General features: G+C 35.3%; 1 protein-coding gene across 1 annotated transcript in view; it reads left to right on the top strand.

Moving 5' to 3' along the window:
- GABRG1 (gamma-aminobutyric acid type A receptor subunit gamma1) overlaps positions 1-15,641 on the top strand; it is a 74,247-nt gene that overhangs the window by 24,663 nt on the left and 33,943 nt on the right. The window contains exon 3 of the mRNA XM_026508826.3: positions 4,958-5,025. Within this exon, the coding sequence (XP_026364611.1) occupies positions 4,958-5,025 (68 nt within the window). The remainder of the gene's footprint in view (positions 1-4,957; positions 5,026-15,641) is intronic.

The raw sequence follows: 15,641 nt of genomic DNA, 5'->3' as shown, positions 1-15,641 counted from the left end.
GAGATACGAAGAGGAATGGTCTTTATGTTCATTTAGTTGGGTGCAGTTAAAACATTTGTTTTGTTAGTTTTCACTTCATTTCCAGCACACATGAACCGGCCCTTGACATACTTTGAGAGGCAGTTGTATAAATAACAAGTTTTATGGGTAGGAGGGTAGGATTGTTTTTTGTTGTTTGTTCATAGGCATTTTGTACTGTTTACTTCCTTGACATAGGAAATCGAAATGGTTCTATCTTCCATCCTCCTTAGCTCCTTTCATCAACAAGATCATGCTCCTGGTGTACAACTTTCTTGCATCAAAAAACTGGTGAGATCCCTCTAGCCCAGTCAGTTTTTTTTTTTGATGTGAGTTATTCCCACGAGAAATTAAAATATCCTAAACACACTAAAGAGTGGGCATGCAGATACTACACTGCTTTTCTTTCTTTAGATCTCATCGTTCCTTTCTAACTTTCTTATACCCCCGATCAGATACAGCAGCAGGAATAGGTTAAGTCTGCTGCCTAAAGAAATGTTTAACTATAGAACAAGAGGCCCAACTTCCATTTTTCTAAGAAGATATTTCCAATAACTTAATTAAATATATGTATAAATTAAGTTATATTAAAATAGATAAATATATATATTAAAATTGTCGTATGTATGTGTATTAAATACTTGAAATTGGTTATTGGTTACTGATTATTTGAAATATGGTTAGTATGGCTAAGAGAATACATTTTTACTTTAACTTAATTAATTTCTATTTAAATTTCAGTAGGCATATGTACCATGCATAGTAGCATTTTATCTGTTCATCTCAGAGCATACGTAATAAATGACTTAACTGTTGAAGAGCTCTTTGTAGGCATTTTTTTCTATCCAAAACTTGTGTTAGTATCGTTTCTGGCTTTCTGTGTTAGTATCTATTGGCTAAAGTATTAGACTACACTTAAGAACTTATATCCATATGTACCTTTTCATCCATATGTATCCAAATATCTATGTGTCCATGTGTAACCTGTAGAAGGAGATGGTACTAGTTGACATTCCCCTGTTAGCAAGGCCTGGGAAGAAGTATCTGTACCCAAATGTGATCTCTTTGGGATGAAAAACCCTGCTGTCTATTCTCGGGCAAGAAAAACATATTAGTTATGCTTTTTTTCAAATTCTGTGTATTATAATGGTAACATATAAATCAGTGGGGTTATTTCTTTATTTAATGCTTATTCTGTTACAACAGAAAAGACTGTTAAACTTATATTCCAGGATTAGAGATTTTAATTGACCTGAGTTAATTTTTAATTAGCCTTAATTAATTAATCTGAATTAATATACAAAAGTAACCCAGAAGCTACATAATCTGCTAAAGGTATCTTAGAGTAATTTGAATGTGTCATCTAAGAAAGCATGGTTAAAAATAATTATGAAGAAAGTATTTTAAAAATCAGTTTTATTTTATATCTTCTGATTAAAAACTGATTACCCATTTCTACAGTTGGCTGTCTTCAGTTTTGCCTTAGCTATGTGGAAGCTGAGTGTGGAAACTTCACTGATCACACTGCTTTCTTCTTTTTAAATTCTTTTTTGCTTCTTCTTACTGTTCCCTGCATTTTCTTTAAGTTGCTCGGAATGTCCATTCTTCTTATATTCATTCCCACTGAGAGTTTATCTTATATTCTGCTGAGATACTTAAAGCAAAGTACTTAGAACCACAATGCAGAAAGAGGCCTTGCAAATATAATCCAGTGTCCTCTCTACCTGCCTTTCATCTATCAAAAATATAATTTGCTATGATAGTACGTTTTTATCCGCCACTGTTATGCTGTTACAAAAAAGGCGATCTTTTTTCTCCATGTGCATTGAAAAATTAAACGTAGTCTGTGCCCACTTCCTAAATATCATTTAATGAGCCCGAAATGACAATTCCCTTTCAGTCTCTTTTTTTATTTTTGAATGAAATCTGATGTTTTCTTTTTTAAATATCACTCAAATCCTCCCATTGAACAAACTCTGTACTGAGAAAATCATAGAGCTAAGAAAATGTACTTACTCTACCAAGAAGCCCATATTTTAAGTGATTTCAGCCACAAGTATTGTTCACAGTGTGAATCGATAAAAGTGGTGATGAGTCATTACTAAGGAACAATGACAGCTTTCTGTTGTTTTCCTCTTTATTGTATATTTTGAAGCATATAATCTCTAGCTGGTGTTTTAAAATTAATCTGAAATATTTTAGTTCACTTTCAGGATTATTTATTCTTCCTTGTGTTTTAGAGCTGATGTTTAAAGAACTAGATAAAATATCAGCAGTCCTAAGTTATAAAATGGGGTACATAATAACTAAGGAAATACTCATAGTTTGCAAATATATATTTATTAAGTTATTTATTGAATATCTTCATCAATAGCAATGTTCTACATTGGACTCACTAATGTGATTCTTTTTTTGTCCTATCCCAGATGAACTTGATTTCTGTTGCTCATGAAATATTTCAGTGTGGCTTATGCCCTAATGCAAGAGTTAATACTTTTCTAATATTATATATTTGTTTCATGATTGGTTAAGGAAATACTGATATCAGGAAATCAAGATAGATGACTCATATCTAAAACTTTCTCTACTATAAATGTGAAAAGTATGTCCTATAAATAAAAAAGCCCCCATGAATCATTTATTTCTCAGCATAGACAATGTTCAGCCCTAACTATCATGCAATAAAGAGGTGTTCAGTGTTTGTTGATTTATCAGATGAACTGAAAAAAAACTAATTAAATAAGTTTGGTAAGTTGCACTTAATTGCTTATAACTGGCAATAAGTATACTTACATATGGAACTAATAAACCTATTTTTTTAAATTAATTGGCTTTCATAAAATCCATTCTGTAAATCTAGCTAAAACTAGCTTAATTATATGATATTTATTGGCTTCAATTCATTGTCAAAAATAAATAGCAAATAATTAAAGCAAATCATCTCAGAAGTCATCAGCCTAAGTTAAATTATAAAGCCTTCTATAAATCATGTGACCTACTTTTATTTAAGGAATCTAATTGTTGGTTAGCAGATTGAATTACATTGTCATGCACTGCATAGGTCTAGAGACCTATGCTTTTGCATACTAAAACTATTTTTAACAAATCTTATTTACTTTTCTAGCTAAAAAATGTATATATACCATGTAATAAAATCTTTACTTGAAGAAAACCAAACTGTGTAAATATTATTATGCTTTTCTAAGTGTAATTTGTTTTTTAATTGCAAAAGGTAAAATTAAATATTGTTTTAAAATTATATAAGCACTGTTTTTCAAAATACCTCAAGTTTTCCACTGAATTCTTGCTAGCATGGGAAATCTGCCAGATTGGAAGTTTCCAAGGGGACCTGGGGCTGGATAGAGACTTTGACAGGCAGGCTTAGCTATGTGTTAGAGAGGGAGGTGGTCCTACCAGGTTGAGCATAATGTCTGCATTGCAAGAATGATAAATATTTGGCCAGAAATGGGAAGTCAGATAAAATTTAGAAAAGAGAACTGAGTGTTACTAAACATGCCACTTTAGTATAGACACTTTCAATCCACAAGGAGGTTTTTCTGGTTTATTTTGTTTGCATCATCTCTATATAAATCTCTGTGAGATATGATAGGTTTTCTTCTTGAAATGGTTTTCTTCTTGTCTATGTTGTGAACTCTTTACATTCACTCTTCAACAAGTATTTGCTAAATTAATAAAAGAAACCTTTGTATTTTATTTGGTGGGACAGGGGGAATAAAATGAACTATGTGAAAATATTTTTCATAGCAAACAAAAAATCATAATCCAATATGGTGGTATTTCAAGTATTCATAAATCGTGTCATTTGATAAACATGTAAAAGGCTGATATGCGCTACACCTTTTGATAGACTATAAAAATACTGATATACAGTATACACCATTTAAGACTCACTGTGCAAAACACAACAGACGAAATCCATAGTGACATCTATACAATATACTCTGTGGAATTTAGATAAAAATACACCCAAGTCTGGGGCCAACAAAAACAACCTAAAGGAATGTTGTTAACAGGGGAGAAAGAAGTAAGAACAAACATTTATGACGCTCCTCATAAGAATCAGACCTGAAGGTGGATGTTTTATAGATATTATCTCCTTTAATCCTCATAACCAGGCTTCAAGTCCCATTGTGTGCTAAACATACTTATACTGGTTCACAATAGCTACTTAGATACTGTCCCAACTCTGCATTCAGTAACTTCACATTTGTATCCTTAAACCAGTCATTGTGGGAATATTGGATATCGACAAAAGCTACAAATCATGGCTTCCCCCTGACCCACTATGGGAGTAAGGCTGTTAAACAGTTACCAGCACACCACTGATAGGCATTAGGTAGAATTGCATGATATTTAGGTTCTAATATCCATTCAGATTCTAAAATCCTATCATATTGCAGAGAGCAAACTATCTAGCAAATTTTATTGAATTAACTTCCTTAATTTTAATGAAGGATTTAAATATTTATAACATTTTTAGGTTGTACATTAAAACGTTTTTAGGGATGCCTGGGTGACTCAGTTGGTTAAGCATCCAACTCTTGATTTCAGCTCAGGTCATGATCTTAGGGTCCTGGGATCAAGCCTCGAGTCAGTCTCCATACTCAGCATGCAGTCTGCTTGGAATTATCCCTCTCCCTCTGCCCCTTCTCTTGCTCATGCTCTCTCTCTCTCTCTCCCTCTATAATTAAAAAAAAATGTTTTCAGTTAAAAATGCTAACTTTTACACACGTAATTGATTTGTGAACTGAAAAGACATTTGTGTTTTTGTAATGGTGATGTTTCTTCATTTCCTAATGAGGAATATTTTATTATTTAAATGGTAAATGTTATTTGTGAAGATTTATTTAAAGCTAAGATTTATTTAACACAACCTATGATCATATCTTTGACCATTCTTTGTGTTGGTATTTTGCAGTAAGGCCCACAGTAATTGAAACTGATGTTTATGTAAACAGCATTGGACCAGTTGATCCCATAAATATGGTGAGTAATGAATATTAAAAATAATTGTCTGCCATAGAGTTCTTGTGTATATACCTCAATAATAGAATGGTTATGTGACAAATTCTGATAGCTTATCATGAAAGAGTTCAGGGCAACTGTGAAATGACGGTGTGCCAGGTTCAGGGACTAAAGCTAAAATATCCCATATCTAAGAATGTGTTGCCCCTTACTCCAATGTGCTGTGGTTGGTAGGAACTATGCTAGGGCATGAAAAATTATCACCTGATTCATCAAGAGTAGATCCCTGAAGAAATCTAGAGAGAGATAACCAGAAGGACTGAGGGGAAAATAGAGAAGGAAAAGGACTTATTGGCAGAGGGGGAGCATGCTCAACCTGATAAGATCAGAGGAACTTCTAGCGGTTTCATGACATTGGAACATAAAGTGCAAGTAAGGAAGTAAGGCTGACAGAATGCTTATGGCCCTTATTAAGGAGGGTCTTCCCAGTCATAATAGGAAGCTGTGTGTTGTATGAACTGTATCCCCTTATATTAGAGAAATGACTGGAAGCTTTTCATCAGGAGGTTTTCACAGGTGAATTTATATTTTTAATAGATCACTCTTTCAACAATGTAGATAGACAAGACCATTAAGAGGGTTAGAGATAACAGTTAAGAAGTTGCTGTAGTCTGGGTAATAGATCTTCTATTCTGAGGTAATCCCAAATTCATGTTCTGAGGTACTGGAGTTCAGGGCTTCAACATATGAATTTTAGGGGGACACGATTCAGCCCATAACACCATCGAAAGATAATTCTCGAAATTTTGCTGATTTTCTCTCTTACCTCATTTATTCATTAGCACAACTGTCAAATCACCCCCTTATTACATGCCTTAACCACTTTTTTATGAACAGCTATCATGCCTAACAATTGCCTGTGTCTGCTGATTCCTACAGTATTACTGTCAGCCTCTGTTTTTCTCTTACTTAATATGACGTTCACATGATTGTCATTAACTTTCACAGCTGCCTGCATTGACTACTGTACTGACAGCATTTTGGCCACACCATAACTGACATCTTTGTCTCATTGCAAATGAATATGAATTGGCTGTGGAAATAAGTTGAGTATGAGAATCTGAAATGAGGAGCTCTCAGGAGAGTTAGAGCCAGAGCAAATATTTGTCAGAAATTAGCTAAACCTCTTAGAGATGGGAACAATAGTCTTAAAGAGAATAAAAAAGGAGTAAATATCAGACCTTAAGGAACACATACATTTAAGGACCTCAAAGATAAAGCTGAGGTGGTAAAAGAATCAGCAAGGTTGGCAAGAAAATGGAGGTAAAACAATGGCAAAGAAACCAAGGAAAAAGAGAGTTCCAATACGTTTTTGAGTATTGGCTCTGCCCCAATTGAATTCCTAAACAAACCACTGATTTTTGTAAAGATAAATATTCTATATACCTGTGTGTATTAATTTAACATTATGCAAGTATAAAATTTTATAAAGTGATACATTACTAAAATGCTAATTTTCTCCTAAGGAGATTCTTAAAATGCTTAGTTTCCAATTAACCAATGCTTAAAGAAGATAAGCCCGTTAGAGCTTATGGACATCTACATTTTCTGAATTGCATATATTTTGTCTTGGGCTCTTGTTTTTAATTTGAATGAATTCATTTTAAAAAATGTGGTCATTAAAGAGAAATAGCATTCAAGGCTGTATTAGTATTCCAGAGATACTTTGACAAGGATGGCTACTGAGAAGCTTCCATGATGATCTTCCTGCATAAAAGTTTCATGGTATTAAGGATTTAGTTTTCCCAGTAGGACAAACTACACACTTGTAACCTTGGCCAGTGATAGTTTTTTAAAAAGCTAATTAAATGAAATTGCTATTAAAACTGGTGATACTAAAGCATATACAAGAGAAAAAGACATAGAATACTTGATAGTGTTCATTAAAAGAGAAACATTGTCATACTGGGGATTAATAAGGAGCAGTTTACATAGACGACTTTTAACTAAACAATGCAGGAAAATTAGATTTCAGTTTTCATAAAATGAACAAAATTGCTTTGAATATGAGTGTAATCAAGCAAGCAGATTTGAGTGTAATTAAGCAACCAAGAGGATAGGTTTTTTCCCCCCTTAATGATTCATACAATTTAAGTTACTGGTAAGGAACAAAATTAATATATTAGCTTAATGGTTTTATTTTTTTTTAATTAGCCAAAATCTGGCTTCATGAAAAATGGTTATTTATTTTTAAGCTTGGCTACGTAAAGTAATATCTCTTTAGATTACTGATAAGACCTAAAACAACGTTATTTTATAATAAGATATGTTTTTCCTCGCTTTTTTTCAGGGTCAGATTAATGACTTCAATCTTGGTGTCACTACCAAAAAATAGGATGTTCAATTATTGAACACTGAATAAATGTATAATTTAGTCAATAAATAGATTAATTCTATAGTTTACATTTTGAGAATTTAAATTCAAAATGAGTAAGAGATGCACTAATGAAGACTGAACAAAATAATTTAGATAAAGGCTGTTCAACTATGTATGCTATAATTAAAACTCTGAGTTACATATGAGCACTGAGTAATGTATAGAATTGCTGAATCACTAGATTATACACCTGAAAGTAATATAACACTGTATCTTAACTATACTGGAATTAAAACTTTAAAAAACTTAATGATAAAAAAAATCTTAAATATAAACAGAACAAAAATATATAATCAGAACTGAAGGCAAAAAAAAATGTTAATAGAGGTTATTAGTCTGGGATTAAAATGTTTTTTAACCTCTTAATTTTGGGGGCTTTCGAGAAGTTTTATGATTTTACTCTTTTGGGTAAGCGTCTCAGGATAATAAAACAATAGCAGCTTACCCTCTGACTAGCTACTACAACATTCAAGGGGCATAGCAATTCTCTGAATCAAGTCAAAATCAATAACACATCTAGGGAATCCAAGATGAAATTATGGGTAACCTACAGGAAGCTAAAGATAAGGGGAATAAGGGGGCACCTGGGTGGCTCAGCTGGTTAAGAGTCTGACTTCAGCTCAGGTCATGATCTTGGGGTCCTGAGATTGAGCCCCAAGGCAGGCTCCCTGCTCAGCAGGGAGTCTGCTTCTCCCTCTCCCTCTGTGCCTCCTGCCTCGTGCTCTCTCTCTCCCTCCCTCTGTCTCTCCCTCAAATAAATAAAAATCCTTATATATAAAAAACACATAGGGGAGTAAGTACAGAAACAGTGATAGATGAAAATTCCTGGTATAACTTGGAGCGAAAGGCCAAGCAGGCTCTGCACGAGGTGGTAGAAATGGACTGGGCAATTGCGTAGGCATGCACCATGACCTCCCTAGAAGACACACTGACCATTGTCACTGCAGACCACTCCCATGTCTTCATCTTTGGCAGGTACACCCCCCTGGCAACTCTATCTTTGGTCTGGCCCCCACAGTGAGTGATACAGACAAGAAGCCCTTCACTGCCATCCTGTATGGCAATGGGCCTGGCTATAAGGTGGTAGGTCATTAGCAAGAGAATGTCTCCATGGTGGGCTATGCTCACAGCAATTACCAGGTTCAGTCTCCCGTGCCTCTGAGCCATGAGACCTATGACAGGAAGGACGCAGCAGTCTTCACCAAGGGTCCCATGGCATACTTGCTGCGTGGCATCCAGAGCAGAACTACATTCCTTCATGTGATAGCTCATGTGGCCTGCATCAGTGCCAACCATGACCACTGTGCCTTGGCCAGCTTGGCAGCTAGCCCTTCCCCAGGCCCCCTATTTCTCCAGCTAGCTCTGCTCCCCTTGGGCATGCTATTCTGAGGACCCACGGCCTGGGCACCCACCAACCTATGACAGATGGCCAGCCTTCCTCTTTGAGCACTGCCCACAATTTGGGAGCCCACACCTCAAGCACCAGATAGGTGAGGGGTCTTCACGGACCCCTGTACAGCTGCCAGAAAGCTGCCAGAAAGAGGACCCAGGAAACCAAAGACTGCTGCCTGTCTCACTCCCCTCTGGAATCCTCCACTGAGGACAGACCAGTTCCTGGCCTCTAGCCGCTGCTCCCTCCCTGCTGCTCCTTTGGCCAACAGAGTAGCTTTCTCATGGGTAGGTGGAAAACACAGACTGCAGAAATTCTCAAAGCATCTTATTTTTCTAGCAAACATATTTTCCAGACCTGGAGGTCCTGGAGCTTCCATGGAACATTCCGGATCTAACCTTTCCACTCCCTTCCCCTCTGGAACCATCGGGCCCCACATGCTCATGTCTCTACCTGCAGAGGAGACCAAGTCCTTCTCTGCAGGGTGGGGGTTTGCTCCCTCACTCATTCCAAGGCCTCCTAGGGCTCCCAGAAAGTAAACTCCCTGGACTGGCCATCCAACCCCAGGGTGGCAGGGCTGGGAAGAGCAGCCTGGAGAAGCAGACACTTCCTAGCTTTCAGTATGCATGCCCACTCCTCTCTGAAGTAACACTCCTGTGTGGAAAGATGAAATTATTTTTCTCTTTTTGGTGTTGGTTAAAAGGGAACACAAAACATTTAAATAAAACTTTTTAAAAAACCCAACCTTTCTTAATATTTCTGGCAATAAAAAAAAAGAAAGAAAATTATAGGTATAATTTGAACATGGGTTTACTTATAGAAACTGGTACACCCTTATATAGTTCAATATTAAGAGATTACTGATATGAGCACTTGGAAAGCATGGACCCAGAGAGGGAAGCAAACTCAACGACATGGATGGATCTGAGGATGTTATGCTAAGCAAAGTGTCATTCAGAGAAAGATAAATACCACATGATTTCACTCATGTGGAATTTAAGAAACAAAACCAATGAGCAAAGGGCAATAAAAGAGACAGAAAGGCAAACCAAGACACAGACTCTTAGCTAGAGGGAACAAACTGATGGTTATCAGAGAGGAGGGGGAGGAGGGATGGGGGAAATGGGTGACGGGCAGCAGGTGTTGTATGGAAATAATGAATCACTCTGTTGTACGCTTGAAACAAATATTACACTGTAGGTTAACTAGTTGGAATAAAAACTAAAAAAAAGAATGAGGTCCCAGTTCATGTCTGAAGAACTTTATATCATTCTAACTGCCAGAGTGATACATCACACAGTCCTAGAGTATAGAACTGCATAGATTCTTCCTGCATTAAATTACAATTTATCTTGGTAATGGAGGCAAAACAGAGGAATCAGAGCACCAGTTATGAGGAGCACAACTTAGAAAGTAGCTGGGGCACCAGCTGGGCTGGACTCCAAAACAACTACTGGCTGGAGATGACTACAAGAGGGTCAGCAGTACACAAACAATTAAGTAAACTTAGCAAAAACCAGAGAGAGAGTGTAAGCACAAGCAGGGGGAGGGGCAGGCAGAAGGAGAAGCAGGCTCCCTGCCAAGCAAGGAACCCCATGTGGGGCTTGATTCCAGGGTCCTGGGACCATCACTTGAGCTGAAGGCAGATGCTAAAGGACTGATCCACTGAGGCATCCCAAAACAAAACACTCTTAAACAAAAGTATATGTAGAAATACAAAAGTCATAAACATGTTTATTATGGACTGGAAATGAAGGATTTTCCCAGCAATCAAATTTTGTTCCATTCATTTAAGTGGATCGGCCATGTATCAAGTGTGTGTGTAGGGGGGTGAGGGGGGTATAGTTAATAATCTGCGTGAAAATGGTGAGGGCCGACTTTTAAGTCTTTTTTTACTTTATCTTATCACTCATTTTTGATAATAAACTCCTCAGGTATATAACTTGTGTTTAAACATTCTAGATATATTGAGAAAGCTGGCGCCCACACAGAGATTTTTCTTCAAGAATTTCTTACATTGCAAGGAACACGTTTTTTCAGTATCTCATGCAATTGGTGTAAATGTTCAACTGGTTTCTCTCCCTCTCTCTCTCTGTCATTCTCTCTCTTTTTTATCCCTGCTGCTTCTAGATTCAAGGAGATAATGCCTTAGGCATAGCTTCTACATATCAAAGAAACGCTGTTTATTCCTTTTACTATATTAACAGGAATTAGTCATTCCTTGCCAAGTACATTAAGTTAAGGAATTAATGAAACAGCAAAAGCATGGGAAAAAAATATATATATATAGGGAAAAAAATTATATATATATACTTTTGTATCTGGATAATTGACCTGAATATGCTAATGGAGGGAAGACAAAGAGTTTTTGTTTTCTTGGCTGTGATGAATTAAAGTACTTGAAGAAATGCATTTATATTTAACGATTTTATTTGCTTGGTTTGTACAATATTTTAAGGCTTGTTTCCATGGATTTAATTTTTTTATTTCTGCATATTATGTTAATTTTCTTGGCATTAGATACTCTAAAATCTATTTCTTTTTGCAAGCTTCATCTTAAAACAGCCATAAAATTTAGGTACTTTTTGATTTAACACTAGCAGAGATAAAATTAAAAATTTTAAATGGATGAGTGTTATTTTCATCTCTATGCTTCTTTGATCCAGTATGTTCATTTACCCCATAAATAGGAAGTTAAAGTTCCAAGATTAGGAAATTAATTTAACCTCTGAATCTCTAAAACTTATTAAAATAATTTTATTATTTATTGATGTAAACAAATAATTTTAATTTTTATTTTGTGGTTTTGTTTGTCTTACATTTATTTGCTACCTGTATTGTGACAGTTGGTGCACTGGTTGCTAAGTTATAAAAGATACGACCTCCTTCCTTCAGAGAAGCATAACACCTAATAGGGAAGATGGCTAAAAAATGCAAATCAGATCAAAACAGCAGGGGAAATGCCAGGAAGAATGCCATGTATGAACCCATATTTGTTTTAAGTTACAAATGGTGACCCTATGCTTTTTTTTTCTTCTGATTTTGATTCAGTAATTCATGTCAGGGTCTTGGAATTAGAATGCTGAAATGCTCTTCAAAGACTTCTGGTCAACCAAGTTTGGCGGCCATTGCCTGAAGCCATTTTCAATAACCAATTTAGTGGAAATTAAGTGGGATTAAATGAAAGTAACAAAAACACCTATAGCTCAGAAGTATTTTTATGAGGAAAGGTCACTGAAGGACATCATGTCCATTTAGTCTTTATCCTTGTTTATGTTTAAAACATCTTTAAAATTAATTTCTAACATTTTATAACATTCTCATGATCAACAATGTTCTCATGATCACTGGGCTTTAGAGCTCAGGATGATCATAGTAATGATCTTGCCTAGTGCCTTCATTTTTCCAGTGAGACAGAATAAGTGACTTGATCAGCATTATATTCTAGAATGTCACAGATTTGGAACTATAGTACGATTTCCAGATTCCATCCAACCAGTGTTTTTCACACTACATCACAACTCACTACAATACTCTCTTTCAATGTATCGGTAATCATTTTGTTGATTATCTGACATGTATTTAAAATTGTTCATATAATTAGAAGACAATGCCTTATCTCTTATTCAATGTGTTATTTTTATATTTTTTAGTGAAAAGGATTTTAACAAAATATTAAAGTTTTAGGTCTTAGGTTGGCAGTGAATCTGAACTAACATCAATTGCTCTGCAATTTAATTAAAATGTGAAGGAGAAAAAAACTTGTTGAAATGTCTTGACATTTGATGTTTTGCTATTATGGAAATTATGACAAATTTCTATGATGGAAATTCTGCAAATTGTGTGCTAAACCTTGGATTTTCTCATAAGACCACTAAGCTTTGTGATATGCACAATTATATCCAAGCTACTGAGTTAAACACTGAAAGTCAGTGCTTCTAAAGCAGTACAAACAATGCCATTCAAACAGCAGACTGACTGTCAGAAAATTCATTTTCTGCATTAAGAATATGGACAATAGAAAGAATCTACAAGGTGGTAATTAGTATAAATAATTTAAAACACGAGACATGCAGATTCTCTCTAAATATATCATTTCCAAATATAATGTTCCATCTTGCTTAGATAGAAAGACAAATTTTAACAGCAAGAAATGTTTTTTCAGTCTTATTGAGGTAAAATTGACAAATAAAAATTGTATATATTTAAGGTGTATCACTTGATGTTTTGATATACATACACCTTCAGAAGTGATTACCATAATCGAGCTAATTAACATATCCTTCACCTCACATAGTTACCTTTTCTCTTTTTCTTTGTGTGTGTGTATACGTGCGCACGCGCGTGTGTATGTGTGTGTGTGTGTGTGTGTGTGTGTTTGTGTGTGGTGAGAGCTCTTAAGATCTATCCTTTTTTTTTTTTTTTTTAGATTTTATTCATTTATTTATTTGGTGGGGGAGAGAATCTGAAGCAGGATCCACTCTGAATAAGGAGCCCAATGTGGGGCTTGATCCCACAACTGCAAGAACATGACCTGAGCTGAACCAAGAGTCAGATGCTTAACCGACTGAGCCACCTAGGCATTCTGAGATCTATCCTTTTAACAAATTTCAAGTATACAAATATTGAGGAATATATTTTTAATACAGTGTAACTTCAGATGCAGGAATACTTGTCACATTCAGACCACAGAGCAAAGAATCTAGCTATCTAGCACTGAACCAATCAATGGAAAATGTTGCCCATGTAGATAGAACACAGATGGTTCATCGGTGATAGGGCTTCTCTAGAAAGCAGTCTTCACTTGAGTATCAATCATCTGTTGCAGAGAATTCTTTACCATGCTTTTAATAGTAACCATGAATATTATTTCTTTCCAGATGTCATGCTGTGTATTTATAGGTTCCCCATTTAGAATGTAATCTTCTCTAATATATTACAGAGGTAACAGTATTTGACCTGTATTTGTATAACTCTAGTTTAGATCATAGACCTGTAACTATGAACTTAGTTTAGATCATAGGTGTGTGTAACTATGAACTCAGCCATGAATTTATGAAATTTTGGCTAATTCTTGAAGATTAATTCAAATGCATTATAGATGGCAGGGATTAAAATATATGTATAGTCCATTTATCCCATAAACAACTATTTATTGTCTTTTATATGCCAGACCCTATTTTTAAGAGTTGAGGTTACAGGTCTGATTCTGCTTTTTGTTTGTTTATTCATTTGTTCTGTTTTTTAGATTCCACATGTAAGTGAAATCATATGGTATTTGTCTTTCTCTGTCTGGCTTATTTCACTTAGCATACTTCTAGGTCCATCCATATTGTCACAAATGGCAAGATTTCATCCTTTTTATGAGTAACATTCCATAGTGTGTTGTGTGATATACACACATATCTCACATCTTCTTTATCCATTCATCTATCAATGGATACTTGAGCTGCTTCTATATCTTGGCTATTGTAAATAATGCTGCAATAAATGTAGGGGTGCACATATTTTTTCAAATTAGTGTTTTTGGTTGTTTTGTTTTGCTTTGTTTTTTTTTTTTTAGTAAATACCCAGTAGTGGAATTATTGGATCATACTGTATTTCTATTTTTAATTTTTTGAGGAAGTGCCATAACATTTCTTCAGCGGCTATAGAAATTCCCACCAATAGTGCACAAGGGTTGCCAGAGGGGAGGGATGTAGAAATGGGTAAAGGGCGCAATGGGAGATTGTCTTCCAACTATGGGATGAATAAGATATAGGAATACAAGGTACAGCATAGGGAATATAGTCCACAGTATTGTAATAGTGTTGTGTGGTGACAGAAGGTAGCTACTCTTGAGGTGATTTGAGTATAACACATAGAGTTGTTGAATCACTATGTTATATGCTTGAAACTAATGTAACATCGTGTGTCAGTTATACTCAATTAAAAAAATAAATAATAAAAGAAGAATGCTTGATTAAAAAAAGTTCAGATTATAGTATTGAATAATCAATACAATAATTTTCCCTTATGGAGCTTACATTCTAGTTGGTAGGCACTATAAAATAAGTAAATATATAATATATGAAGTGTTAATGAATGAAATAAAGAGAAATGAGGGAAAGCACATGATAGGAAGGGTCAGGATGGTGGTGATGTTTTAGCGTATGTAGTAGCAAAGCATCACTCATTAGGTGACATTTGAATAGAAATCAGCAGTGTTAAAGGAGAAAGTCAGGCAGACACCTGGAGAGTGATTTGCCAGAGGAAATAGCAGGAGCAAAGTCTCTGAGATAAGAATGTGCATGGAACAGCAACAAGAACAGTAATGTTCGTAATAAAATTAACAAGGGTTAAAGAGGTAGGAGAAGCTGGTTTAATTAGGGTTCAAATCATCTGGAGTCCTTAATACATTGAAAGGATATTGGGTTTTTTTGTCTGAATGAATATGAGAATGTGATAGAACAGTGTTGATTAGTGGAGTGATAAGATATGACTTAATATTTTCAGTGAGACTGTTATCCTTCTGAGTGAAGAATTAACTATAGGAAGTCAATTGTGGAAGCAGGGAAACTAGTTACAAGTAATTGGAATAAACAAAGAAAAAGTTGATGATGGTGAAACAAATGAGAATTTATCAGAATCTGTAAGTAACTTGAAAGTGGTGAGGCCAAGATATTTTGAAGACCAGATGTGGAATTAAGAGAAAAAGAGGAATCAAGAATGACTCCAAGATTTTTTTCACCAAAAACTTGGAAGGATAAAGTTGTTATTTAATGAGATCAAGAGTTCTGTTTTGAAATTTTAAGGTTGAGGTGTCTATTA

Source organism: Ursus arctos, unplaced genomic scaffold (assembly GCF_023065955.2).
Source record: "Ursus arctos isolate Adak ecotype North America unplaced genomic scaffold, UrsArc2.0 scaffold_9, whole genome shotgun sequence".
Lineage (NCBI taxonomy): Eukaryota > Metazoa > Chordata > Mammalia > Carnivora > Ursidae > Ursus > Ursus arctos.
Note: the sequence above shows the minus strand (reverse complement) of the source record. Positions and strands in the feature narration are given on the sequence as shown.